The 27860-nt window shown below is 39.6% G+C and overlaps 1 protein-coding gene across 7 annotated transcripts in view; it reads right to left on the bottom strand.

Annotated features, from left to right (window-relative positions):
- Positions 1-27860, bottom strand: part of Unc80 (unc-80 homolog, NALCN channel complex subunit) — a 206871-nt gene that overhangs the window by 154917 nt on the left and 24094 nt on the right. For 6 of the 7 annotated variants that reach the window (XM_047544569.1, XM_047544573.1, XM_047544570.1 and 3 more), the window contains exons 8-14: positions 15380-15641; positions 14213-14347; positions 12386-12602; positions 11573-11713; positions 10189-10457; positions 8776-9144; positions 3679-3825 (exon numbers count right to left, since the gene is read on the bottom strand). In XM_047544569.1, the coding sequence (XP_047400525.1) occupies positions 3679-3825; positions 8776-9144; positions 10189-10457; positions 11573-11713; positions 12386-12602; positions 14213-14347; positions 15380-15641 (1540 nt within the window). The remainder of the gene's footprint in view (positions 1-3678; positions 3826-8775; positions 9145-10188; positions 10458-11572; positions 11714-12385; positions 12603-14212; positions 14348-15379; positions 15642-27860) is intronic. The other variant, XM_047544575.1, reaches the window with a different exon arrangement.

The raw sequence follows: 27860 nt of genomic DNA, 5'->3' as shown, positions 1-27860 counted from the left end.
CTTTATGCAATGGGAAGAAGCATGCTGCTGCCATGCCCAGCCACATTGAAGCTAAATAGATTTAATAGAGGAAGTGAGGCAAGAGGAGTAGGAAGTGGGTGTCCGGTGTGCTCATATATGACCCAGAGGAAAAAAATCCTTGAAACACATCACAGGTGAAAAATAAAGTCCAATATGTTTATTTACATGTCTGCATTTGAATGTGAAAGTATGGTATTGAAGTAGATGTTGACCTCATGGATACAAAAACAAGTGACAACTGACTAGGTCCTGCTATTCACGATAGATGTGTATTTCTTATGGTCCAGAAAATAATTTTGCCACCTGGCAAAGAGAAAGAGAACACTTCTCCGCATCAGAACCAAAGAAGGCAGCAGGCAGCATGATCTGGGTTCTTCTAGCCCTCTCCTGGTATCCAAAGGAAAATCTTATTTGTGTGGAGCTCTGCTACCTAAAGAGTGTTTCCTGCATGTAAGTGCATCAAGTTGACTTTCACTCCATGTGAATTCACCAAGTATCTCTTTATTACAGTTGAGACACGAAGAAGTCAAAGACAGCAGAGTCAAAACTGAAAGTCAGGGCCATGCCTCCTTATAGTTATTTCTCCTCTGCTATAGTACTCTCATTAATAGTTAGTGATGTTTTTGAGGAAATATATTTATATTCCACCTACTTCCAAAAAGAATTTAAGATGATTGATAACAGAAATCAAATTGGTTTTTGAAGAAGATGTCATCTGAACAAAAGAGATACAAGAATGTCCACAGCCATGGAATGAAATGGGAAAATGGCAGAAGTCATTAAGATGAGGGAAAAGAGCTAAGGCTCTAGAAAGAAGGGTAGCTGGGGAGCACTGCCTTAATTGAGGATGAAGAATTTTACACAACTAGGTATAGGAATGGAAGTCAGATTAGGGAGGCAATTACTGAGAATCAGAATCCTGCTGGTGGATTCTTCCTGGTGACCCAGAAGAAAACTTGTCACATTGCCATTTTGACAAATCAAGAAAGATACTTGAAAAATTTGAAGGGAAAGAACAGAGTATAAAAGAATGAAACTTGGAATTAGTTAAAGACTTCTTGGTATGACCTTGTTATAATCTCTCCATCTGTACCACAGTCAGATGGTTTGGTATTTTTTTCATCCTTTATTTACTCTGTCTTAGAAGATTTGAAATTAGGTTTTTTTTAATTCCCAGAGAGTTTATTAGTTTCAAGATCTCAAACAGGCTCATTTATTTTTATTTTATTTCATTTTATAAAATATATGCTACTTGTTATAAAATGAAATTTGCAAAGCACTTAGGTAAAATGTTCCGCATGGAGAATTTAATTATCATTTCATAAAGAATTTGAGAAGCTCTTCATTATAATACTTATGAAGTGCTTTCAAAATCCTGGATTGGAAAATTCTAAAGTTCAAGTGTTCCATATTCTCTATAAAACACACCAAAAGGCATGATTTCAAATCTACTATTTGGTGGCCCATAGGCTGTCTATATGGTATTCCTGAATTCAGTGGGAAGTTTAAGCAAGAATAAGATTCCCAAGCCTTAAATATTTTGATTGTGAATAAACAGCCTAAATTTCTTCAAGTGATGTAAAACTGGTATAGAATGAATTCCTTTCAATAACTCAGGACTACCAACTAATGATTAGATTAATAATCTAAGAGGTGTTGAGGAATTATGTGATGGAATTGTTAGACACTTCAATAAATATCATGATAATAGTCTTCTGTTTCTATAGACACACACACACAAAACATAAAAACAAACAAAAGCTATAGAGTATCTGACCTGGTAAAAGTGAGAAATACTTTTTTTTTTTTTTTTTTTTTTTTTTGCAGTACTAGGGATTGAACTCAGGACCCTGTGATTGGGAGGCAAGCACTCTACCAGCTGAGCTATTTCCCCAGCTCAAGAAATACTCTTAACTTCTTAGAAGTTAGGTAACTTCTCACTAAGGTCCTATTGCTTAAGAGGAAAAAAAGTAACAGCTATAAATCCAATGGTAGAGAAATTTAAAAATATCTAAATTCTTGAACCATACATTCCCTGGGGAAATTTTCTCAAATTTTTATCTTAATATGTTTACTGAACATGGGTAAGCACATATGATCTTTATGATGAATATAGACTAGATCTACAAAATAATGGAAGAATTGCCCTGTAAATCAAGTTGAGAAGCCAGGAAGAGAACTGTCTGAATTGCCTCACAGAAGCATATTCAATACCTGGGGAGAGAACAGCAAGGTGGACAAGAAGGAACAAAGGCTTCTTTTCTGATCCAGTTAGTCCTGCTTTCTGTGAATCCAGAGAGACAGGATACAGTTTTCCAAGCCAGTTCACACTAGAGCAGGACACTTACTATGTTTTAGCATTTAATTTCATGAAATTGGTCTTTGCATGAGGACTAATATGGTTTATTTAACCTTGAAGGCTTTTATTCATGCTGTGATAGAATTAAAAATCAAAGATTAAAGAATCACATACATATGTGCAAAGATGGAGGTAATGCAAGCTTTCTATGGTCTTACTAGTTATTGTTTTAAATTTTTATTTATTTATTTATTTATTTATTTATTTATTTATTTATTTTCAGCCTTAAAATCCAGATCTTGGTCAAGATGTTCATGTTTCAAATTAATTACTTTGACTGTAACTCCCCACATACATGTTAAACTAAAATAATACAGCATAACAGAATATAAAAAAAGATGGATAAATATAGAGACGATAGAAGCTACATTAAGCAAGAATTCAGCATGCCAGCACTATGTGAACACCTCATGGCAAAACCTAACACCAAGGAAAACTGGTCCGGCATTAGATTTTGACATGATCCTAAAACTCTGCCAAGATATGCCAAAGGGTTTTCTGGACTCAGATTTGCATCAAATCTTTTTTTTTATTTTTTCTTCCTTTTTTGTGAGAAGAATATTTTCTTAGAATTTCAATTCCCACATGAGGCAACTGCCCCCACTCAGGCTTGCTGAGAAGGTGGGTCTTTGGTCAAGTCAGAACGGACAAGGCACAGTCAGTAGAGCTCATTGACAATGAGCGGTAATGTTCCATTGCAGAATTACTGTGGCAAGCCCAAGTGCAGAGTTTCAAGTTTCACACAGTTCAAAGGGACATGATCTCAAATATGTAGAATTAGAGGTTCATTCTCAAGCAAAGCAGCCAGGAAACAACTGGCTACTTTTGCAGTCCTGTTTTGTCCCAATAAGGGCCATTTTCCATCTCTAAGTAAGAACAATAAACTTAAGTCCTCAACTTTGACCCCTTTCTCTAATATGAAATATGCTTCTATAGTAGCCAGACAGATGATTGAAAATCATTTGTCATAGGTCATCAGAAGCTTGCTAAATGTATTCATCTGTGCAAAGTTCTTCCAAACTGCAATTCACACATTCCAATCATATACCCTTTCACCAACTGGTTGTTGGTCTGCTCTAGGCAGGAGGCAGAAGTGTTTTCCCAATTAAACTTTCCTAAGCCAGTTTTGGTTGTCTTGAGATATCTTGTGGGATTTCTCCCATCCCAAGATACCATTAAATTACCCTATAAAATAAAAAATTTTTCAGGGAACACTGACCCTCATTGTCAAAGGACTCATTCCTCAACAGGAGGAAGGGAAGAGGGAGAGGAAATGGAATCTACTTTAATTCTCTTACATTCTCTCGGAATACCTGGTGTCTCAGACGATCTCCAGAGATCCCTCGGTGTCCTTCTCCACAACCATAGGCACATCCCAAAGACTTCACTATTTTGATGAGCATGGTAAGAGCAAGCCTATGGTTGCTTACAGGTGTACTTTCATCCTGGTACCCATGATCAAGAAACAAAAGAGAAGTCTTTTTACTTTGCCACTGAAACACTATTGTTACTAAGATTCTATTTTACAATTAAATAAAGTTTGTATGTTTTATAATAAGCACCTGCAATTTGGGAAATAGAATTGTCAAGGGTTCAACAAACTCATTTTTCTAAAATCTAGTTCATGAGTGAAAAGAAAATAATTTGTGCATTTTGAATATCTTCTGGTGCTAGAACATGAACATAGACCTTTTTCTCAGAAGATATCTTTCATACCCTTGAAAGTCTATTGGAACATCTACCTAGAGAAAGAGAGATGGTGGGATCATTGGTGATGAAGACCAATCAATTTTCTTAGAAAGCACCCTCATGAGCACTCTTCTGATAATACCACCAGCTAAGGATTACTGCTGAATTTTTGCAACTGGTCAAAGTCTGGAACTTTGAAATTTCATGGCAATTTCTGCTATTTTTGAAGAATTTTTCCAATTGCATACTTTCACGATGTTATAATTCACATGCACAAGAAAAGCAAGAATATGCAGAACTTTATAAGCATTCAGCATGATTCTTCCCTTGAGGCTAGATTGGAAACCCTCCTGAGATGAATTATGAGAATCATTATCATCTACTTATTTGCTCCTTTTAATCCTTACTGTGAGTGGAGAACATGATGTCCAAAAAAGGAACTTCCTTGAATCATTTCCAAAGAAGCATAAGGAAGCTGTTGCTAAGGGCTGATGCTAAGCCCCGTGTGGGAGAGTCATTACCTTTGAGAAGCAGCAACCTGCCTCAACCATCCTAGTTACATTCAGAGTCAGCACATGCCCTGAAGACTTGGAATTCCAGCTCTTGGTCCATAATTGCACATGATGTTAGGTAAGTTAATCTCTTTTGTTTCCTCACCTGTGAATTAAGTACCCTAATAGATGTCCTTCCTACTTCACAGGCTTGCTGTGTAAAGCAAATGACACAATGGTGACATAAGATTTTTCTGTTAGTCGTATGAACAGGTAGACACATGAACTTTCGTGCCACACATGGAAAGAGTATTCTAATGTGGGTAGGGTGTGAAAGAAAGGGCTAGGGAATTCCCTTCAGGGATGAAACATTCATTCTCTGAGCTGTTGGAAGTGTCAGTGGCTAACGGTCCTTAGTGGACTGCCTCTGCTGGAGAGCTGCCTCCACCAAACCATCAACTTTACACTGTTTTCCAGGAGGCGGATGACCTTCCCTGGCAGGTCACCAGCAGAAGGGTGGCCGAGGCAAACGTCTCCTTGCATCACCTAAGAACTGCTTTAAAGAGCCATCTTAGCTCCAGATACATTTCCCAATTAGGATCATTTTTAGTTTGGATTAAATCTTAGCTGCGACATTTGGAAATTGTATAACCTTGGGCAAGCTACTTAAGCACTCAGTGTCCTACAAAATTGCAATATTAGTAAAATAATATAATCATCTCATAGGTCAAAAAAGTAAAAACATGTAAGGCCCATAATAATAGCAAAATAAATGTTAATTATTATTTCTAGGTCTAGGACACTGTTATTGTCTGAGGCACCTTTATGCAAATTAGAAACCCACCTCTCCTGGTGGATGAATTGGATACAACCAAGCCCTCTGGGTGGACTAAGTCCTTGTACAACAAGCTCTGTGAGCAGAACTTATACTGAATTTCATTCCTCACCAGTCCCCAGAGTCAAGAGTCTTTGGATAGTATATGGAAAACAGAGTCATGCAGTAGTGTCTCAGCCCTAAGCAAGGGCTTATTTGGCAGATTGGTTTACATATACTTTAAAATTATTATATGTCCCTTTAAGAATTCTGTAGCTCTGCTGGGCACGGTGGTGCATGTCTGTAATCCCAGTGGCTTGGGAGGCTGAGGCAGGAGGATCGCAAGTTCAAAGCACTAATTTCCAGAATATATAAAGCACTCAAAAAACTCTACACCAAGAATACAAATAATCCAATCAACAAATGAGCTAAGGAAATGAACAGACACTTCACAGAAGAAGATCTACAAGCAATCAACAGATATATGAAAAAATGTTCAACATCTCTAGTAATAAGAGAAATGCAAATCAAAACCACCCTAAGATTCCATCTCACCCCAATTAGAATGGTGATTATCAAGAATACAAGCAACAATGGGTGTTGGCGAGGATGTGGGGAGAAAGGTACACTCATACATTGCTGGTGGGGCTGCAAATTAGTGCAGCCACTCTGGAAAGCAGTGTGGAGACTCCTTAGAAAACTTGGAATGGAACCACCATTTGACCCAGCTATCCCACTCCTTGGACTATACCCAAAGGACTTAAAATCAGCATATTACAGAGATACAGCCACATCAATGTTCATAGCTGCTCAGTTCACAATAGCCAGATTGTGGAACCAACCTAGATGTCCTTCAATTGATGAATGGATAAAGAAACTGTGGTATATATATACAATGGAATATTACTCAGCCATAAAGAATGATAAAATTATGGCATTTGCAGGCAAATGGATGAAATTGGAGAATATCATGCTAAGTGAGATAAGCCAATCTCAAAAAACCAAAGGACGAATGATCTCGCTGATAAGCAGATGATGACACATAATGGGGGGTGGGAGGGGTTAGTGTTAGGGTTAGAGTTAGGGTTAGGGAGGGGGGCAAGAATGGAGGAAGGAAGGACTGTATAGAGGGAAAAGAGGGGTGGGAGGGGTGGGGGAAAGGGAAAAAATAACAGACTGAATCCAACAACAATACCCTATGTAAATTTATGATTACACAAATGGTATGCCTTTACTCCATGTACAGAGAAACAACATGTATCCCATTTGTATACAATAAAAAAAAAAAGCCAACCTCAACAAAAGTGAGGTGCTAAGTAACTCAGTGAGATCCTATCTCTAAATAAAATACAAAATAGGGCTGGGTATGTGGCTCAGTGGTCTAGTGCCCCTGAGTTCAATCCCTGGTACCCTTCCCCAACAAAAAATTCTCTAGCTCTGAAACCCTTTGTAAGGATCAATTCAGGTTTTTATTTCTTTAGACCTTCTGGTGTCCTTGGGATTTAAGCTGCTTTCATAGAGGACATTCAGAAAGAGGTATCAAGCTACAGGCAGAAATCAGAGATACTAAATAATATTTCGACTTCTCTGTATATAAGCTAGTGGTCAATATGGAAATAGAAACTAGATCTTCCTTTCTGTCCCCTCCCATATTTCTGATATTAGTAGGCTGAAAATTAGATGAACTTTCTGATTCCACTGAAAATAACAGATAGTTTTAGGGAAGAAGAGGCCTTTGTGAATCACAAACACAAGCCACTTAACTGGCATAAGATTTTATTTCATAAATTCTTTGTACTAAAAAGAATATCATTTTGAGAACTAACTACAAAACAAATGATTCAAAGTGATAATTTTGGTCAAAATAACATTAATAGCACCAAGCTATAGTATCTGGAATAATGTTTAGGTATACTATATAATTAAGGCAGAAGAAGAAAATCCTAAAGAAAGGGCTAAGGAACCCAAGAATGTTGAAGCAGGAATATTTGGATCAGAGTCCATGAATATTGGGAAGATAAAAGTAAGCTGTGAAATAAAGAAACACAGATGATAAATGCACATTAATTATGTACCAGGTGGCACTGGAAAGAGAAGAAATTGTAAAAGAGGAGGGAACTCTGTAATCCTCATTTGAATGTAAAAATCTAACACCCTATGGGGTAAATGGACAATTTATAGTTTATATCATGTCTGTGGATGTTAGAATTCTATATAGTATAATCTTTCACTTGTAAACACTTGACCTGGTATGCAGATTGTTACCTGTTAGAGATTCAAGTCTCTTGTTGGTTTCAATTTCTGAACAGCATATTCCAGCAACAATCTCAAATCAAAATCAGTGTGATTTATGTGAATTTAAGCTGTGGTAATTTGTATTTAAAACTCAAGAAGAAAAAATAATGAATTCTTGATGTTAAACACAGAGATCATAGCCAGATTTTGCCAAGGCAGAGGGAATGAAATTCTGGAATGATCAATAATAGGAAGGCAAAAACCTCTGGGAGATGATACACTAAGACATGAGGGGACTGAGACTAGAACACTTGTTCCCATGCTCAACCAACATCAAATACATCAACCAACAATCAAGCAACATTCTTCCCTTGCCTTCCCCTTAATTGTGGTTACAGTTAGCTGCCAAAAATCTGTTATCAAAATCATAGGAAGAACTTTATATTGAAGAAAGCCCATACTGCTTCTTATGGACTGGATATTTGTGTCCTCCTGAAATTCATATACTGAACTCTTAAACTTTAATCTGATTATATCTGCAGATGGGCTTTTGGGAGTTAATTAAAATTAAATGAGGTCAGACACTGGGACCTGGGTCCAAAGGGATCAGGCTCTCTGTCTCCCTGCAATGCACAAAGAGGAGGCCATGTGAGCACACAGCATTGGTGGTCACCTACAAGTCAAGCAAATGGCCTCCGATTAAACCCACACTGCTGGCAACTTGACCTTCACCTTCCCAGCCTCTAGAACTGTGAGGAGTGAATTTCGGTTGATTTGGCCATCCAATCTATAGTATTTTGTTATTCAACGTGAGTAGACTAAGACGCTACTCAAGTTACACCAGGAAAATCTCAAGAAAAAGACCATCCTTGGTGGCACACTGAGAATTATGGAAATGGAATGCATCTGAGATGTTCTATTGCAGAAATAACATGACCAGAAAATTCATTCTAACAAAGCATTGATGACAATGGTTTGTGGATTTAAAACACAGTCCAATCTCTTTCTACTCATGCCTGCTGAGAACCTAAGAGATTTCTACATTCAGTATTTTTTTGCTCTAGTGATTAGTTGCTATTCTGAGTCAATAAATTGCTGGCAAACCAGCATTGGAAAGAAATTCAGAGCAATATTTCATGAGGGTGCAGAAGGTGGTTCGGTCATACCTTCTCTTGGTTCTTATCATTCTTCTCATAAGGGCCTCCTCCACCTCCTCCACCTCCTCCTCCATCACCTCCTCCACCTCCTCCATCTCCACCTCCTCCTTCTTCTCCTCCACCATCTCCAGCTCCACTAATAGAAGGGCCCCCCAATCCACAGGTAGAACTTCCAGATACTCCTTTGAACTGGAAAGTTCCTTCACTTGGTCTCTTTTCCACGGTCTCATTTTCTTTGTTTTCACTCTTCTTTCTGTTCTTTTCTACGCAGGGGACTACACCAAGTTGAAGCAAGCATTCCACAATGTTTAGTGCCACATCACAGATGCGAGAGCTGATGTCATGGTTAAGGACAAGATAAACAGCCTTCAGAACCACCTGCAGAAGACAGATTAACAGGATGATTAAGTTATCTATTCCTAATAGATTTGTTTATTCTGTTTAACCCATTTTCTTTGTGCTATGCACATGGCATAAATCAGGCAATTTTCAGATTTTCTTATCTAAGTTGCATGGGGATCTTGTATATATGCTTAATATAGAGTTTATATCATCCAAAGAATTAAAATTATGAATTTTCTCACTTATGTCTCCTCAAACTTGCCATGATATACACAGTTAGTGGGTATACTGAAGAATGGTGAATTAAGGGGAGAGTAATTATTTACCCAAATGGAAACTTGTACAACTGATATTTAAAATTAGTGTGTTTCAATTCTCTTTCACTTTCCATAAATAATGAATAAAGAAGAATGGTATTTTTATGCTCATAATAAAGTAACACTTGCTTATTCAAAATTGTATCATTATTTACCCTTCAACTTCAAATGTATAATATTTACATGTTTAAATTATGCCCTTTATTGATTTTAATAGTTTAAATTATTTGCTAAGCCAGGTTCCCTAATGTGCAATAATAATGTTTGTGAAATGTAATTATAAAATATAAACCCTTTCATTTGCTAATAACTACACTCAAGAAAGGCATTCTTGAGAATGCAAGTCTAAATATTTTAAGAACTTCCATTCATTTTTCTCTGTCTACACAGGAGGTTTGTAGTCTTGTTGCTTTCATAACCAAATAAAACAAATGAACTTCTTACTCTCTTTCTGGGAAAAAAGAGGTTTCGCAAACACACAAACATATGCTTTATGTATTTTTATTGAGGATTCACTAAGGTTTTTGAATTATAAAAATATTCTTAGATCAGATCAAGTCTAATGTAATGCCTGAGGAAAAAAATTAAAAGGTGCATCTATGATGGTTGACACATTTATGAAATTTTTTTATGTGGGTAGTTTTTTTCATGTTAAGATTCCATACTTCTAAGAATCTCTATGCCCTTTTACCCAACCATGTAAATTTTGGGTTAAAGAAACAATATCTTTCCGGTCTTCAGAAGAAAAATTCTTGGTCCTTACAGAAAGATCAAGCATGCCATTCTTGTGGACAAAGTTGTTGGTCCCATCGATGTGCTCTGTGTCCTCCAGGTAGCTGTAGTTTATGCAGGAGTCTGTGAGGCTGCGGGGCAGGTTCGCACAGGCCAGCGGTTCGTGAGGCATCTCTGGGATAGGCACCTGGTTGCAGAGCTTCCTCATGTGCTCACTGAAAAAGTCTGCATAGCCTACGTTGAACGATGCCAGCGTGGTATTGAAGGTCGCTACTGTGATCGTGGAGATCTGGGATCGCACTAATAAAACAAAAGCAACGTCTTAGTTTTCCTCATCATCACTTGCTACATCAGCTAGGCAGTTATGCTATTATTTAAATTATGACCGTGATCATGGCTGTAGCTTTGACTTAGAGTCTCAAAGTCATCCTCAACTCCCATGGAACTGCTAAAGCTGTAAGGCCAAGTAATATTGATAATTAATGAAGGCTACAGAAAAACTGAATTGCAACTGGCTTCCTTAAGCTGAAGTTGGGATTTGCCTTTTGTCTAACACTGATTTAGTTCACCATTATTGATCATAGTAGGTAGATTTTACACACCATTAGATGACAGACCATGTTGACAAAAACTAGTTTAAATGAAGTATTTTTCCAATAAGTTATGGCTGTTAAAATATCTTATTTTGATCTGGTGTATTACAAAAAAAAACAGAGAGAGAGAGAGGAATTTTTCTTCTCTGGTTAAAGTAATGGAATATAAATTTTGTAACTAAGTCATACTTGAAGTACAGTTCAAAGAGGGAGTCAACTTGTGTTCCTATGAAAGCATAAGAATAAGAATCAATTATTCTGTTAAGAGTAAAAAAAAAAAAAAAAAAAAAAAAAAAAAAAAAAAAAAAAAAAACCTGCCTTAGAATCAATTATTCTGTTAAGATTAAAAAGAACCTGCCTTAGATTCTACCCAGAAACATGTTCCATCTGTGTAAAGCCCATAAGGCACTTGTCTGAAATGGAATCTGTGTGAAAAAGGAATTGGTGGCCCTGAAAGACAGTGACTTTCTCCCCACCGATGGTGTATACGCCCCTCCAAAGCATATCACAGAGGGAATTGAAGTGCTACATGCTTTGCAAGGTACCTTTTAGCTCCGTGGGCCTATGGTATTTTGAACACAAATATGAGTGGCTCATCTCTGCTCTTCCTTTAGAGGTCTGGTGGTCACAGCGTAGTGACAAAATAGCTCTTACTGGTAAGGATTCACTAAGAATGGCTAAAAAGTAAATTATCCAGTGATAACACAACACTGAAAGATTTCAAAAAAACTCAAGTGGAGTACAATCAACATGGAGCACGGTGTAGGCACAGGGAACAAGAAAAGAAGTCTGAACTGCAGCGCCAGCCCGGCCAGCACCCACCTTCCTTGACGGTGTTCTCTCCGTGGCTGTTGGAGGGGTCAGGCAGGTCGCTCACCAGGGTGTGGTGGGAGTGCGAGTGCCTGGCGCTCAGGCTCTCCATCTCCGTGGCTGCGTCCGAACTGCCCCGCCGCGTCAGCTTCCCTAAAATGGAGGAGAGCGCGCAAGAGGTTTCTAAAATCTGAAGGGTTCTCTGCTGAGACTTTTTCGCCTTTCCTAAGGACAGCAGTGAGAGTGAGGGGGTATTAGGAAGAGCAGAAGGCACAGCCAAAATAGCAAGAATTGAACTTGCCTGGGGTATAGTCAAGGTCGACACGACTGATGGAACTACCTGTGATAAGGTCGGCCCCAATCTAAGCCGAATGTCAGAAACCATCTGCAGCGGCTCTGCCAACTGTCAGCTCCTGATTTTAAGCTGGCCGTCTTAATATGCCATCCCAAACAGAAAAATGCTTCTTTCTCTTGCTTCACTTTTTCCTTTATTAAATACCATTGTTAAATAAAGGCTTGTCTTTCTATTAACCAATGAAAGTTAAGGCTCAGAATCCTTTAGGGCCATGTTTCTGCATCTGGAGCGATCTAAAAAACCAGGGCCTTTACCTGGCTGATTACGCAGAATTCTTACATAATTACTTATTTGCTTTTGTTTGCTGTGAAAACACAGCATTATTTCAGTACTGGGGACCCTGCAGTTGGGACCAAACTTCTTGGCTGAATTGTCCACGAAAGACCCAGACTTTCCAGGGAGCCACAGGTCAAGAGTCCTTAATAGGCCACTCGAGCTCTGCCCTACTTCAAAAGGTCTTTTGTGATCACCTAAAATGGTGGTTTGCCAGCCTCCTTTCTCCATGCCTCGCCTGTCTTCTCCAAGCCCTGAGAAACTTCCAAAGGAGAATGTGCTACGGGTGGGGGACACATCCAGGTGGTCCTCATGAAGCAGGAATGGCACACCCATCCTTCGGGGCCTCCTCTTCCCAGTGTGGTGGAACGGAATGGAACCTTTCCTCTCACGGTCTTCTTTGCGGCTCTTGAACTGCAATGATAAGAGGTGAAGAGTCAAGCGCAGGGCAAAGAAAAGGTAGTCTACTTCTCAAGGGGCTCCATATCCTGTAGTACAACACAGGAAATGTTCCAGGCAGAGGAAACCCAGGAGGTCCCTGAATGTCATTCAATAGAAATGGGCGAAATTTCCCTAATTTGTTAAAAGAGAAAAGAAACTAGGGCTGGGGTTATGACTCAGTGGTAGAGCACTTGCCTAGCATGTGTGAGGCATTGGGCTTGATTCTCAGCACCGCATATAAATAAATAAAATACAAGTCTATTGACAACCAAAAAAAGAGAAAAGAAACTAAGCAAAAGGTCATACATTTCATATTCTTTCTGCTTGGTGGATTAAAGGAGTGTTCCCAAAGTGTGCTTCCTGGACAAGCAGCATCAGCATCACTTGGGAACCTGCTAGAAAGGTACATTCTCCTATGTATTCCCAGACATACTGTATCAGAAACTCAAAAGGTGAGGTTTAGCAGTGTGTTTTAACAAGCCTTGTAAGTGATTGCAATGCACACTGAAATTGGAGAATCGCTAGATTAGAATATAGGATTCCTGGTCACTTGAACCAGGCTGTCCCCCTTTCAAAACTGAGATTCATTATTTTAGTTAACCATGTGCAACTACTCACAAGATACAGTCAAAGATGATACAGAGAACGTATTGATACAAACCCATTATTCCTACAAAATAGTTCAAGATCAAGTGTAACTAGGAGTTCAAAATTATCTAGAAAGATTTTCAAATATACCAGTGCCTGAGCCCATCTTTAGCAATTCTGATTTAATTGGTCTGGGATCTGGCCTGGGCACGTGTCTTTTTATAAAAGCTCCTCAAAAATTCTACATGCAGCCAAGATTGAACATCTCTTTTTCCTCTCAAATTATCAATGGCTTTCAAGAAAATGATGGCCATTGCCTATTGTTGCATTCTTAATGAGGGCAGTCATGACAAGCTGGGCTCATTAACATGTGTTGTATTGTTCATTGACATAATTCAGCTAATACATTTAAAAGCAAATTATTTTCCAAATAAAAGGCAAAAAAACCCCTTACTTCTAAATATGTATGTACATATGTACATGTGTCCACACATATTCTTTTCTATGCAATTTGCTCCAAATATTATAAAAACAAGATATAGAGTGATGGATTCAGAAGAGCACAGAACTTTTAGTTAGATGATCTACTTTTAGGTTTGGGTTCACTCTTTGGTGACTACTTAAAGCTTCTAAGGGTCAAATTCTCCTCTGCAAAACAGGTAGAATAAAGAATTTCATTGGATTAGGTGAGAACTTTTTATGTAAAATATTTGATGAAATGATTTGAACCATACAAATGTAATTTAGCATCATTACCACCACAATTATCTCCACCATCACTGTGCGTCATCCGGACTGAGCCTCCCACAGCCCTGTGGAGCACTGAGAGCAGGAAGCACACTCACACATGGAGGGACTTACACAGACTATAGAGTTATGCTATAGGTTACAACCCAGTGTTGTAACCACCCCATACTGTAGCATGATCAGAAGTACCTCATGCCCCACTGAATTTAATTACTAAAATTTCAAAAGGTATAAGCGATACTACTCACCTTTTTAAAAATGTTCATGCCCAGGTCTGAAGAAAGATCGGGTACTGCAGACCTGCGCAGATTGGTCAATGAAACCTTGGAAAAGGCCTCAGGACTAAGAGATTTTTCTTCTTCATTACACTTCATGGTAAGATCCTTAACATGCAATAAAACAGACAATGATCAAGAACTCAGGGCTGTTTTCCAAATATTTTGTTATTGATATGTTGCATTTTTAATAGGAATATGCCTACTGTTTTGATATTTATGAAGTATTGAACATGCGTGTCTGGACTTTCAAAATTCAAACTCTATAACCTCTACTAGTATTTTGTACTAACTTGTTTGGAGTTTTCGGCACTGAGGCCATGTAACCCCAGATCCATAGTGATGAGAAAATAGAAAATATAAATCTTTTTTTCTTTTTTAGTTAAAAAGAATCTTTTTCCATTTAAAATTTATTAAAGGAAATAATTACTTTGGACAGAATATCTACTAGTGAAGCAGAGTATATTTCTTTTCCACTCTGATATTGCTCATGTATACTTTCAGAAAGTGTAGGAAAGAATTTTAAGTCCCACAATTGGAAAACCGTACAAGTCAGATTTTTCTCTATATTGTCAACATACAATGTTGATGAGAAAGAGGGGAAGAGCAAGCATTCAACTTATATTAGGACAATTGTTCATCAAAAAGCAATCTGCATCGGGATGTCACCACATCCATATACATTCAGTTTATTTATCCAAACATCTATAATAAATAGCGAGACTATATATCAAAAAGCAATATTTCTAATGATGACATGAAATACTGAAAATTTTTGAGTTATACCTTAGGGTCAGTCACATTCAGTAAAATGCTAGTGTCCCATATTTTATGATATTGGTAATTGACAGATGACATGTCAGAACTCTCTCTTATCCACTTTGATTACCCAGAAGAGCCTATTTTCATTATTCTGGATAAACAAAGACTTACATTACAGTAGTATGTGTAAGAGGTGCACTTTTTCCAATGGTAAACAGAGAACTAAACAGTGGTCAAGAAGTTCAGAGGCGAAAGATGGAAAGGAAAGGACAATGGCAACAGAGGAATCTAACAATCAAATAGCACTGGGTGCACAGAAGAAAAAGAGAGTGTTATGGCCAAAGTTGCTAGTTCAAATGACAGTGCACAGTGTCTTACTTGGGTTTTGTGAGTGTTCACTAGTGAGGGTGCTGCTGCCACCATGGAGCTACTCCTGGGTCTGGGTAGGAGAGGAATATCTGGCTCCGGAGGCTTCTCTGGCTTCTCTTCCAACATGTGTCGCAGTCTTTGTAAATAGTACATCAGAGACCACTGAGTGCCTTCTTCGGACCAATGGGGCTGGAGTAGGCAGCGGAGAACAGCAACATCGAAGTAGGTGGCGTAGCGGGATCTTTGGCATGGAGGTATAACCAGAGAGGCCCTGCTCCCAAAGGCAAGAAAGAAGATAATTACACTGGCAGCCAAGCCTTCCAAGGGGGCAGCGCAACATGGCTTATAGCTCCACTTTTCTCATTCCTTCATTTATTCATTCGCTTAGCTCTTGTTTGATTTGCTCGAAAGTCCTCCGAACTGGTCTCACTCATTGTGCTTTTGATAAATATTTCCTTGAAACATAAACATTGAAAGAGTTTTGAAGAATGGGTAAAAATTAGCCAGCAAAACTGAGGTTAGGCCGGAAGGTAAATCCACTAGAAGAATGCTTGCAAATGTTTGGATTTTTAAAAATTATGAGTTCAGAAAGGGGAGATTCATAAGCAATTGGTTTGCTGGTGAGTAATTTGGGTGGCAGGTAATGATGAGAGTCAGAGCTATAGAAATAGTTGAGGTTCAGGTCATGATGTTTCTTTTATGCTAAGCTATTAAGTTTAACTCCAGTAGAAACAGGAATGGTGTTTGTTCTGTCTACTATACTGAACTATTTTAATTTCAGCTGTGAAAATATTATGTAAAAGAAAAAGAAACTGCAAATGCTAAACACAATTTTACTATGAGAAAATTAAATCATTTTGAAAATTCTTAAGTTATGTATCCATGTAAGATAGCAAAACAAATTTTTTAAAAAACCACAAGTTTCCGCAATTCTATTATTCAGTTTAAACGCATGATATATTCATTATTTAATGATCAATTTACTCCTACTAAAAAATAGTTTTAAGTGATTACTCAGCATAACACAACAACTTAAGCATGCTAGATGCAATGAACTGTATGTTTGTGGCTCTCGAAATTCGTATTTTGAAATCCCAACTTCCAATGTGATGGTATTAGAAGATAATGCTTTTGGAAAAGTAAGTCATGAGGGTAGAGTCCTCATGAATAGGATTAATTACCCTATAAAAGGGACCCCACCTAGCTCTCTTCTTCTCTTTCTATCACATGAGAAAAGAATGAAAAGACGGTCTGCAACGAGAACCCAACTGTGCTGCCACCATGATCTGAGACTTCCAGCTTCCAGAACTGTGAGAAATACATTTCTGGGTGGATAAGCACCCAGGTTATGGTTCTTTGTTATAGCAAACCAAACTAAGTAAGGCATTAGTGGATATGTAGGATTATCCTAGGAAGCATGTGATCCAGTCAGGATGATAGACAATAAATGACAAAATATAAACAGAATTTCTGGGATCCAAGATGACATCTGGAATCTAAAATCTAAGCTTAACCACCAAGGACTTCCTTCTGAGCCATATGATGCAAAGGGAAATTTTTGTACCCTTCTCTCAACTAACAAATGTCACTACCCACTCACGATGACCTCTTACCAAAAATGTAACCGCCGGGAGCAAGGAGAGTTTCCTAAATTGCCCAGGCATGTATTTTGAATTGAAGATTTATGGCTCCTCATATGGTTTAGATCTAGAAATGTCCCCTGAAAAGCTCACATTTTGAAAGTATGATCCCTTAAGCAGCAAGGTTCAGAGGTGAGGCTTTTAGGTAATGATTAGATTACAAGAATTATAACCTCATCAGTGGATTAATCCATTTGATGGATTAATAATTTGAATAGTCTACTGGGTGATAACTGAAGGCAAGTGGGGTGTGGTTGAAGAGGGCAGGTTACTGGGAGTGTAGTCCCTTCTTCACTCCTTTCTGGCTATCATGAGCTGAGAAGCTTTCCTCTACCACACTTGCACCATGATGTTCTGTCAGAGGTTGGCTGACAATGGACTGTGACCTTTGAAACTATGAGCCCCAAATAAACTTTTCCTCCTTTAAGTTGTTCTTGTCAGGTATTTTTGTCACAGCAATGAAATGCTAACTAATACAAGTCATTAATATTTCAAGAAATTAATTTAATAGGACACAGCTACTTGAACCTTCTAACTAGAAAAACAAACTATGGAGTAAATATTTGTATGTGTGGTGAAACTTTTGTTTAACTTCACACATTTGTCAAGAATAATTTAGTCAAATATATTTCTTACTGTGTGTTGCAGTAAAAAGTTAAAAAAAAATACAGACCCAGACCATATCTGGGGCATTGTTATTTTCATAATCTTTCTACTTCCCTATTGGAGTATATCATACTTTGTTACTTCTTTCTTATTAATAGAATTGTCTGGTATGTTGAATACCAACTGCCAATACACACAATGGTTTTGAATTTCAATGCTATCTTATAGTTTAATATTCTTGAATATTTTAATTGAAACCAGGAAACTAAATGTGAATTGTAATTCAATAACATAAGGTGCTACAATACTAAATTGTTTAGGTGGGTTGGCAGTCATACTGAAGAAGTTTTCTACAATAGCCTAAATTCTTATATATGTAATACCAGCATTTATCCTTTTTCCATAAAACTAGAATACTCTGTAAATATTAGTTTTGTGACAACTTCAAATGCATTCTAGAATCCCACAGATTCCCTATCAACCACTTCTCATCAGCTCTATCTGTGGACATCCCTCTGGTCTTAGTCACCAAACTCTCTCATCAGGTGTATTACAATTACTTCCTACTTTCTTCTCTTATTCCTCCAACCCATTGCTCCAACCTATCCCAATAGGCAATTCAATCATCCTTAGAATAAATGTGAGCTCTTTGCAGAGGTCAACAAAGCCTGTATCTTCTGGATGTGCTTACCATTCCAACCTCATTTTCTATTATATTTACTCTGATATATTAATTATTAATTTCAGGTCAAATTCACCTTTTTTAAAATAACCCCTGTTTTAATATCTTCTCAAATTCTCCAGCATACTACTTGTTTCTTTCTGCGACTTTGATTACACCTCCAAGACAAGAACCTTGATTCTCATTTCTACCTGTTTCCCAAGAGGTTTTCCGTATGCTCCCTTCCCCTGACCCCATTCCATTTCTCTTTCTTAATGAGGCATGACCTCCTCTAGGTTTATAATTTATACCTACAATAATGGGAATTCTTCTCTCTTTTTCAGTGCTATACTCTTGGTTTATAAAGATAAGACAAAGCATGAGGTTGGCTGGCTACCAGCTGTGTAATTTTAGGTCCTCAAGTCTTCATGACAATCATGTGACTTATGAGAGCCTGTGAAAACCATCATTTTCTTGAGAAGCTTTCTGTGATTAAGGCAGACATTAGCAGTTTTACAGAATTATTTCCCCCTTCAGACTAACTGTAGTTATTTACCCTTTACTTTCTGCCCCAATTATTTTGTTACTAAATTAGGTTAGGGAATGCTATAAATTCTTTCAAATCCCTAGAGCACTATTCCACATGAGATGCCAGTGGACCCTCCCATTGGAACCCCAAGGTGGATGGGAAGAAGGGAGGCTGTTAAAAATGCAGACACCCACATTTCACCCCAGACTTCTTAACCAGAATTTCTTAGTTGGGTCCCAGGAATCTTTATCTTAAACAGTATCGTTGGGTATTCCTTAAGCAATCTAAATAATACTGAATGACAATTGCCCTAAAAATATATATAATGCATGATTTCTGCACTTTTAGGTCAACATCCAAAATGATTCCTATTTGGAAACTCCATAACTGAAATGATGTGTTGACAATTTCATTCTTCAGGGCACCAGACGACAAAACTTATATCTTTCTCTACATACCAAGATTATTTGACTGAAAATGTTACTAACTGTACAGTTAAGTCCCATAGGCATTAACTACTTTCTAACAAAGATTGTCAGTTCATCTGACAACGAGCTGCAGAATAGCAAGACTCCATGAACTCAAGGCTGTGATCAGAGACAGACTGTGTTATAAACTATGTAATCAAAATTTGCTAAATCAATTCATTTTTCAGTTGTTTAATATTGAAAGAAACTTGATTTGAAACAACAAACTAATTACAACCTTCTGTAGCAAATATTTACAACTTGAAGTAACTCTTTTTAAGGTGTTATTCATGCACTAGATTATTTGTTTTAAAATGTGAGTTGTACTAGTTGGAATAGTCACTAAAAAGCAAAAATGATTACTAAATATTTTTATTTCATTTAGGGCAGCATTGTCATATGTAATTAACTGTTCTCTGAGTGATAAATAATTTTAATTAACTAACAAACTAATTAACATATGAGATGAAAATTTACATAACTGGATAAAAACTGTATGGGGGAAGCTCATTGTATGAGATGATGGAAGAGTCCTTTCCAACTCTAATATTCTATGACACTCTTGTTATTTAGTAGAAAAAAATGAAAAAGTGAAAATTTTATGGAAGAATATGAACACAACTTTTCTTCTAAATGGTACACATAAAAATAATGAAGAGAAGCACACATACAAAAAGTTAATAATGTGTATGTATACCTGATGCACTTGTGGGTAGATTTTACTTATTTTTCAATATTTTATACATTTAAATAATTATCCATAATAAGCTTCATGCAAAATTATATGCATATACTAAATAATACATTATGATGAAAAGAGATTTTCAAAATGGGTAGGAATTGCTTTCATCTATTTTCCAAGCCTCGTGGCTTTGGGAAACCAAGTTAATATTAATGAATGCTGGAAGATAATAGTAGAGGGCTTAAATGGTAAATAAGTACTCTGGAAATAACAGAGGATCTGTGGCGGCAGAGAACTGTAGAAATCAGTCTTGACCCTATGCAGAATTTAATGAAGCATAAATTAAATCTATGCATATGGTGATTAAAGATGAAATCTCACATTAATTTAAAAAACTAGCTACCTGTTCACTGACTGCAGTGTGCAGGGAAGAGTGATGCTCAATTCAGTCAAGGTCAAAGCAAAAGACATGATGAATTGGATTTGTCTGATACAAGCAAACAGCTTTTGTTGCTAGGATATTTGCACCACTTTGTTATTAAAGTTCTCTCCATTTCTGATTAATACAGGATCTCCCCCAGTGAAGGCACATTAACATTAGCATTTTCTGAAAGGTCTACCTTGTGCATAATAATGTCCATGGCAACCACCCACTAGAGCTAAGCAGAGAAAAGATGTAACTCATTTTTTCAAAGTGCCCTGATTCATGTCTAATTTACACATGTGGGTGTATGCTTACTTTGGGAGATGTGTGCATGTGTGTGTCAAGAAATGCATATATATGTAGATGCTTGGGTGTAATGTCAGAAAACAAAAAACAAAACAAAACAATGTTCTTCTATAAAAAGGAATTTTGGACATTTCATTTGGTTTTGTTTTTACAGGCAAATTAGATTGGAACCATTATAATTTGACTTCTTTCAGAGAAAAGAAACATCATTTTCTGTTTACATTTGTAAATTTCTAATTCTTACAATGGTTAAGAAAAATTATGTAAGAAAAGTAAGTATTTTACAACTCAAGGTTTTAAATTGATAAAGGTTTTTATGATTAAAAAAAAGGCAGACCCATAGTATAAGAAGAAAGATTATTATCATGCTAAATTAAATCTTAAAATTCTAGAATTGTAGTAAAAAGAATTAATGGAGGAGGAATGTTCAATAATTGATACAAAGAAGCAGCAGTCGTAATAATTATAATACATACATGATGGCGATTTATTTTTATTTTTGTTTGTTGCAGCTGACCTTAAGATGACTCCCAATGATCCCTGCCTTCTGGTATTCACACCCTGTTGTAGTCCCCTTCCATACCTTAGCAGGGTTAGTTGGTGTGCTCCATATAAATGGAGAAGTAATAGTATGTTCCTTCTGAGACTGGGTTGTACAAGACACCGAAGCTTCCATCTTGGTTGCTCCCTCTCTTTCCCAGGTATTTATTTTAGGAAGAGCCAGCTTGGGAGTCATGTGTAGCCCTTGGAGAAGCCCCAAGGGTAAGGAACTATGGCCTCTGAACAAGTCATCTGAGTGGGCTTGATAGCAGATCCTCCATACCAGTCAAGCTTCAGAGGACTTTTTCTCTGGCCAACATCTTGAGACACTCTGAATTACAATCACTTAGCTAAGCTTATTCTGGATTCATGATCTTTATAAACTATGTGAGATAATAAAGTTTTGTTGTTGCTGCTGTTTTAAGTTACTAAGATTTGGAATAATTTGTTATGCAGCAATTGTTGATTCCTGACAATTTAGGTGCAAAGATAAAACCTTAAGTTTTGGGAATGGTTGTAAAACCCTGAAGTAGGTGCATCAGTAATGACTTAGAGGAATACATTTTCTTTTAAAAAGTACAACTTTCCTTGCACAGATGGTGAGTAGAACTGAACTTTGAGGAGACTGGTGGCAAGGGCTTAATGGAAGTAAGGAGGGTGCTACTGGAAACTGGAGGCGAGGCATCCGTGTTATGTGGTGGCAGAAATTTCCTTGCTGTGATGAGGAAGTTTTTTTAAAAATGTGCCTAATAAACCAGGTGATCCAATGAAGAAGATTTTCAAATAAAGTGTCAAAGATACCTTCTGATTTCTTCTTGCTAATTATAACAAGTCAAGAGAAGACATATGAATGAAAGGGAAAGTTATTAAAGGTTAATCAGAGAGGGCTTGATGACATTGAAAATTATCAGCATTTCCTGATAGTAAATGATGTTAAAATTATGAAATTACTTCCAAGCAAACAGAACATCTAGTGAGCTGCTGGAATAACAGTCTACAGATAAGGCTAAAGGTATGCTACTAAGTCATTTGTATAGGCTCACAATGATCTAAGGTCATCTCAGAATATTGCTTAATCAGGTAAAAAGTCCATTGAAAGACTTTGAGAGTAGGATTCAAGTCTCTCTCTCTCTCTCATTCTCTTCTGAATCCTGGAGCCCTTAGTGGCAATGGTCTTGCAAATTCCTGAGATGCTGTCAGGTCTTGTTCTTGCTGTGTTTGTGCAAAGTTCCTGGCATCCCTTTAGGAACTCTATTCTCTTCAACAAGCACATCTTCCTGAGGCTCAGCTTCCAAGCACAAGTTAGACAAACCACAAGCTTTTGAAATCATTCCTCTCTTTTTTTGTTGTTTCCCCTTCTCTGGGGAACTGGGCAATATCTGTGCCAGTGACTATATGCTGTGCTGTGCTGAAATTTCCTCCAACACATTCATTAGCCCATGGCTTTAAAATTCAGCCTCAGTAGAATCTCTGGACATGGACAAAATGTAATCAAAACTTTGCCAGATTAGAACATAAGTGGTGTAGAGTCCAACTTCAGATAGGTTCCTCGTTTCCCTCTAAAAGCTCAGGTCTACACATCTGTTTGGTACTCTGGTCTACTGAGTACCTGAGTCCCTCTTAAACTCTTCTTACTAGAATCTAAAGTTTTTCAGTTTTCCTCTCTATAGCATTAAAAATTCTTACTCCAAACCAGATTCAAGCTTTCTGATGCACATGATCAGCTTTCTGATCAATGACACCACTTCTCACTATACTGATTTCTGTTTCAGTTAGTTTTCATGTTACTCTGACAAAATCAATGTAAAGGATGGACACATGATCCCAGCAGGCTCATTCCTTAGATGGCCAACTCCATTTCTCTGGGCCCAAGGTGAGCCAGCACACCATGAGTGGAGGGCCCAGTGGAGGCAAGCTACTCCCCTCATGGCAGTATAGAGTCACAGAGAGAGTAAATGGTCACAGGAAAGGAGCAGCCTTCCAGGGCTTGATGCTGGTGACCCACCACCTCCAGCCACACTTGACATACCTACGCTTAATACCCAGTTATTCCACTGAAATTCAGACGGTATAATTATTCTACAGCTCCCACAATCCAATACTTTTAGCACTGACTACTTCTGCATGAACACAGGAGCTTGGGGGGCCCCCTCATAGTCATAGGATAACAGGGAGTAAGCCTACCTCCTCTGATTCCTGAGGCAGGACAATCACATATTCCTGCCCAGCATGAGCAACTTAGCAAAAACGAGTCTCAAATAAATTCATAGATAAATAGATCAATAAATGGCTGGAAAGGACGAATGATATCGCTAATAAGTGGATGATGACACATAATGGGGGGTGGGAGGGGTTAGTGTTAGGGTTAGAGTTAGGGTTAGGGAGGGGGGCAAGAATGGAGGAAGGAAGGACTGTATAGAGGGAAAAGAGGGGTGGGAGGGGTGGGGGGGAAGGGAAAAAAATAACAAAATGAATCAAACAACATTACCCTATGTAAATTTATGATTACACAAATGGTATGCCTTTACGCCATGTACAAACAGAGAAACAACATGTATCCCATTTGTTTACAATAAAATAATTAAAAAATAAATAAATAAATAAATAAATAAATAAATGACTGGAGATGTGCCTCAGGGTTAGGGTACTTGCCTGAGAAGTGTGACGCCCTGTAATTAATCATGACAATGCCCTTTCTGCCCACCCACACACACACCAAAAAACCCTTGAGGAATTGAGGTCCATCCTTCTTCCCCTTGTATCATGTGAGGACAGGGCAACAAAATGCTTTGATCTTCAACTGGGGGAAGTTAAGTCCTACTAATACATTACCCAATCCAAGGTATTTTGTTACAGCAGCAAGAAGGGACACATTCATCTGGAAATGCCTCCATTTCTTCTCCCTTACAGGAGGACACTTTGGCAAGCTCTGGGAACCTTGGTTTCCACATTTTGTCCCTTATCACTCTGAATATAACAACCCATTCTTTTTGGAAATCCAGAGCTTGTAATGATTCATCCCTGAGAGGACATGTGTGGAAATTATGGTGAAGCCCTCCTCCCTCTTGACTCCCTTGGTGTTAAGACTGTCCTCTACAGTGTCTTAGGGAACAGGGCATTTGGTTAGAGTACCACAGTGGGAGGGAGGTGCTACCACTTTCTTTTGGAAGGAAAAGGAATTGAATACCTTGAGTGTAGATATGATAAGGTGTTTCAAAGTCCAGAATTATTAGAAGTGTTTTATTTGAAGTGGCAAGTCCTTTGGAGTACTGTACACGTTTTAATTTGTAAAGAGTCTCCATAACCCACAGAAGGAAAAAAAAACATCTGCAGTCCTTTTTAATTCTTTCTTATTCTGGTGATGGAAAACCTTCTGGAGGCCCAAAAGGGAGCTGACCACTGGGGGTTATGGCCAGGCATGACTCAGCCATTTCTTGCTCTGACATCACAAGGAGCCATTGTGAGGCATTTTGAAAGGGCAGGTATATAAGAGGGTGGGCTGCAGGTGGGCTTTTGTCCACAAGTACAGGAAGCTCTTGGTGGTGACCTGTCGGACTCCCAGCTAGTTAGCGCGTTTGGTGGTTGGCGGTTGGTGATTGGTGGCTGTGGTCTTGGGATATTGGTTCTTTGATTTGGGTTTGTTGTTTTGTCTTGTTTTGGTTTTTAATTTTGATTTGTTGTTTTGGCTTGTTATTTTTTTTTAAGCTAGCATCCTTAGGTGGTGTTCCTGCTTAGGATGTTTAGCCAGAGCAGTGAGAGTGAGAGTAGGTGTGCCTCACGGCCGGGGCCCAGCACCTGGCGTGAGTGTGCCTTCACGGACCACTACGAGTTCGTGAGGGTCATTGGGCATGGCTCCTATGGCCAGGTGGCCCTGGCCCGCCATCGCCCCACGGGGGCAGAGGTGGCGGTGAAAGTCCTGGAACTGGTGCCGGAGAACATCCAGGTCCTCTCCGAGCCCAGCGTGCTGATGAGCCTGGAGCACCCCGGTGTGGCCCAGCTCTTTCAGGTCATTGGCACCGACAAGCACATCTACATGGTGATGGAGCACGCAGGTGGGGGAGATCTACTGATGCGCGTCGCATGTGGCATGCAGGAGGAGGAGGTCCGCAGGATCTTCAGGCAGATAGTGTGTGCTGTGGGCTACTGCCACGACAGGGGCATCGTGCACCGGGACCTGAAGCCAGAGAACATCGTGCTGGACGCCAGAGGCCGCATCAAGCTCATCGACTTTGGCGCCGCCACCAGGTTCCGGGCCGGCCAGAAGGTGAGGAAGTTCTGGGGTACGGTCCCATACCTGGCCCCTGAAACCATCGTGCAGGAAGAGTACGAGGGCCCCCCAGTGGACGTCTGGAGCCTGGGGGTCATCCTCTACTTCATGTTGACACACACCCTGCCGTTTATGGCACCCAGCTCCAGGAAGATATTGAAGCTCATCGTCCAGGCAAGCTATGACATCCCTCTCTCTGTGCCCGTCAAAGCCCGAAGGCTCATCTGCCACATGCTGACGGTGCAGCCCAAGAAGCGGCCCACGGCCAAGCAAATCTCCCAGCACCCGTGGCTGAAGCAGGGTGGGGACGATTTACTCCCTCCGTGGAGGGAGGTAGTCCCCAAACACCCAGACCCCGAAATCATGACGCTTCTGCTGGACATGGGTTTGGATCCATACCAAACCTGGTTATCGCTGGTCCAGAGAAAGTTTGATGCGCCCATGGCCACCTACTTGATTGTCCAGCACCAGAAAAGGCAGGGGGTAGGGTGCGTGGTCCCGAGGAAACCTGGGCCTCCCAGGTTTGTGCCTCCCCCACGTACCACTGATCTTTCTGCTTTCCCTGGCCTCCCAAGGAGGGGCAAGAGTGAGCCTGCTCTTCACAATGTCTCCTTGCCCTGTGAGCCTCAGCTTCCCGAGGAGGACAAACAGCCCGCACAGGAGGCCACCAGAAGGGCCATTGTGCCTGCTATTCCTCTCGGCTTCCCGCCTGCCAAGGACCCCACTCCCAGCAGAGCCACCCGCTCTGACTCTGTGTCCTACTTGCCCAAACGCTGGAGGATGCTACTGAGGCTGCTCGGAAGAGGCCATAGAAACTCCTCCCAAGATTCATCTGCAGACAACAGAAAGCGCTGGACTGGGAGGATTGCCACCTGTGTCCGAAAACTCTGCTGCTGCCTGCCACATGCCACCAATGCGGTTGTTCCAATGGCAGAGAGAAGAGACAGGCCGGACCCATAGACAGTGTGGCCATGAGCAAGTGGAGCCCCACAGAATCAGCGCCCGGCGTGAGTCCCCTCTGCCCCCACCTGCCAAAGACACCAGAGACTGTTCTCCCCAGGACATTTCACCTGCCCTGCCCCCTCTGTCCTTTCTCCCATTCTTCTGAGATGTTTCTAATAAATTTGTTTCAGATATATTGTATCATAACATTTTTCTTCCAAGGGTTACAAGAAAAAAAAATAAGGGTTGATTCAAAGAATGAAGGAACCTCAGGTTGAGCGCCACCCAGGCCTCTGAGGCCTGTAACGCTATGTCACCAGTGTAGGTAGACTCCCCCAGCCTGAGAGTACCTGGGCTCACTCGCCTCCAGCTAGTGTAGAACAGTCCCTTGCTTTGACTTGGTGCACACAGACTCACTCCACTTGACCTGGAGCAGATGGAGTCAATCTCCTTGAGCTAGTGTAGACATGACCTTTAGCCTGGTGAACCATGGTCAGGAGGAATCCCCCCGAGGTGTGTGGGCATGTGGGTGGCAAGGGTGGGAGAAATCCCACGTGAGAAGGTATGGGAGGCCTCAGGGTGTTCTGTGGCATCATCTCCATGATGCTGTGTGTAGGGAGGGAAGAGGTTGGCCGGTGGGCAGGGCCAGGCCTGCCTGCAGCCGAGGCTGGGGTCCTCCTTCCCACAACAAATCATAGCTCATGACTGTTGCTAACAGTACTGGACAGGGAGTACACAGGATTTCAGGAGTGCAGGTGTCCATCCACCTGTTGAATTCAATTTTACATGAAGACGAAGTGCACCAACGTGGACTTGCTCTCACCTTTGGTTTCTATTAATACAGTTTTGCCAATCCAAGTGGGCAGAAGAGAACAGACATGGTCAGGGTGGTCAAAGAGGATGGCTTTGGACACTGTCCCCCTGACATCTCAGGCCTGGCACCTGCAGGTTCTCTGACGGAAGCTTCTTCCTCTTACCCTTCGTGGTCAGAAATGGATCCCTTGTTACAGAGTGCATGTCAGGTGGTGTAGTTTTCAGTATAGACATCTTTACCTCCTTGGTTGGGTTTAATGCTACTTTATTGGAAGCTATTGTGAAGCAGAGTGTTTTCCTCATTTCCTCTGCAGCAGCTTCATTATTGGAGTAAAGGAAATGAACTGCTTTATTTGTAGATCTTCAATCCAGCTTCATTGGTAAATTTTTTTTTTATCAGTTCTAGAAGTCTTCTGGTGATTTTTAGGGGAGTCTTTCACATAGAGGATCATGTATTTCTCTTTGTATCCCGTTGATTTCCTTCTCTTCCCTGATCACCTATCTATGCTTTAAAGTTCTGTGTTGAATCGTAGTGGGGAGAGTGGACAGGCTTTCCTTGTTCCTGCTTTAGAGGAAATGCTTTCAGTTTTTCTCCACTGAGAATGATGTTGAC

This window comes from Sciurus carolinensis, chromosome 3 (genome assembly GCF_902686445.1).
Source record: "Sciurus carolinensis chromosome 3, mSciCar1.2, whole genome shotgun sequence".
NCBI lineage: Eukaryota > Metazoa > Chordata > Mammalia > Rodentia > Sciuridae > Sciurus > Sciurus carolinensis.
The sequence above is the reverse complement of the archived record's forward strand: the minus strand, read 5'-3'. Positions and strand labels throughout refer to the sequence as shown.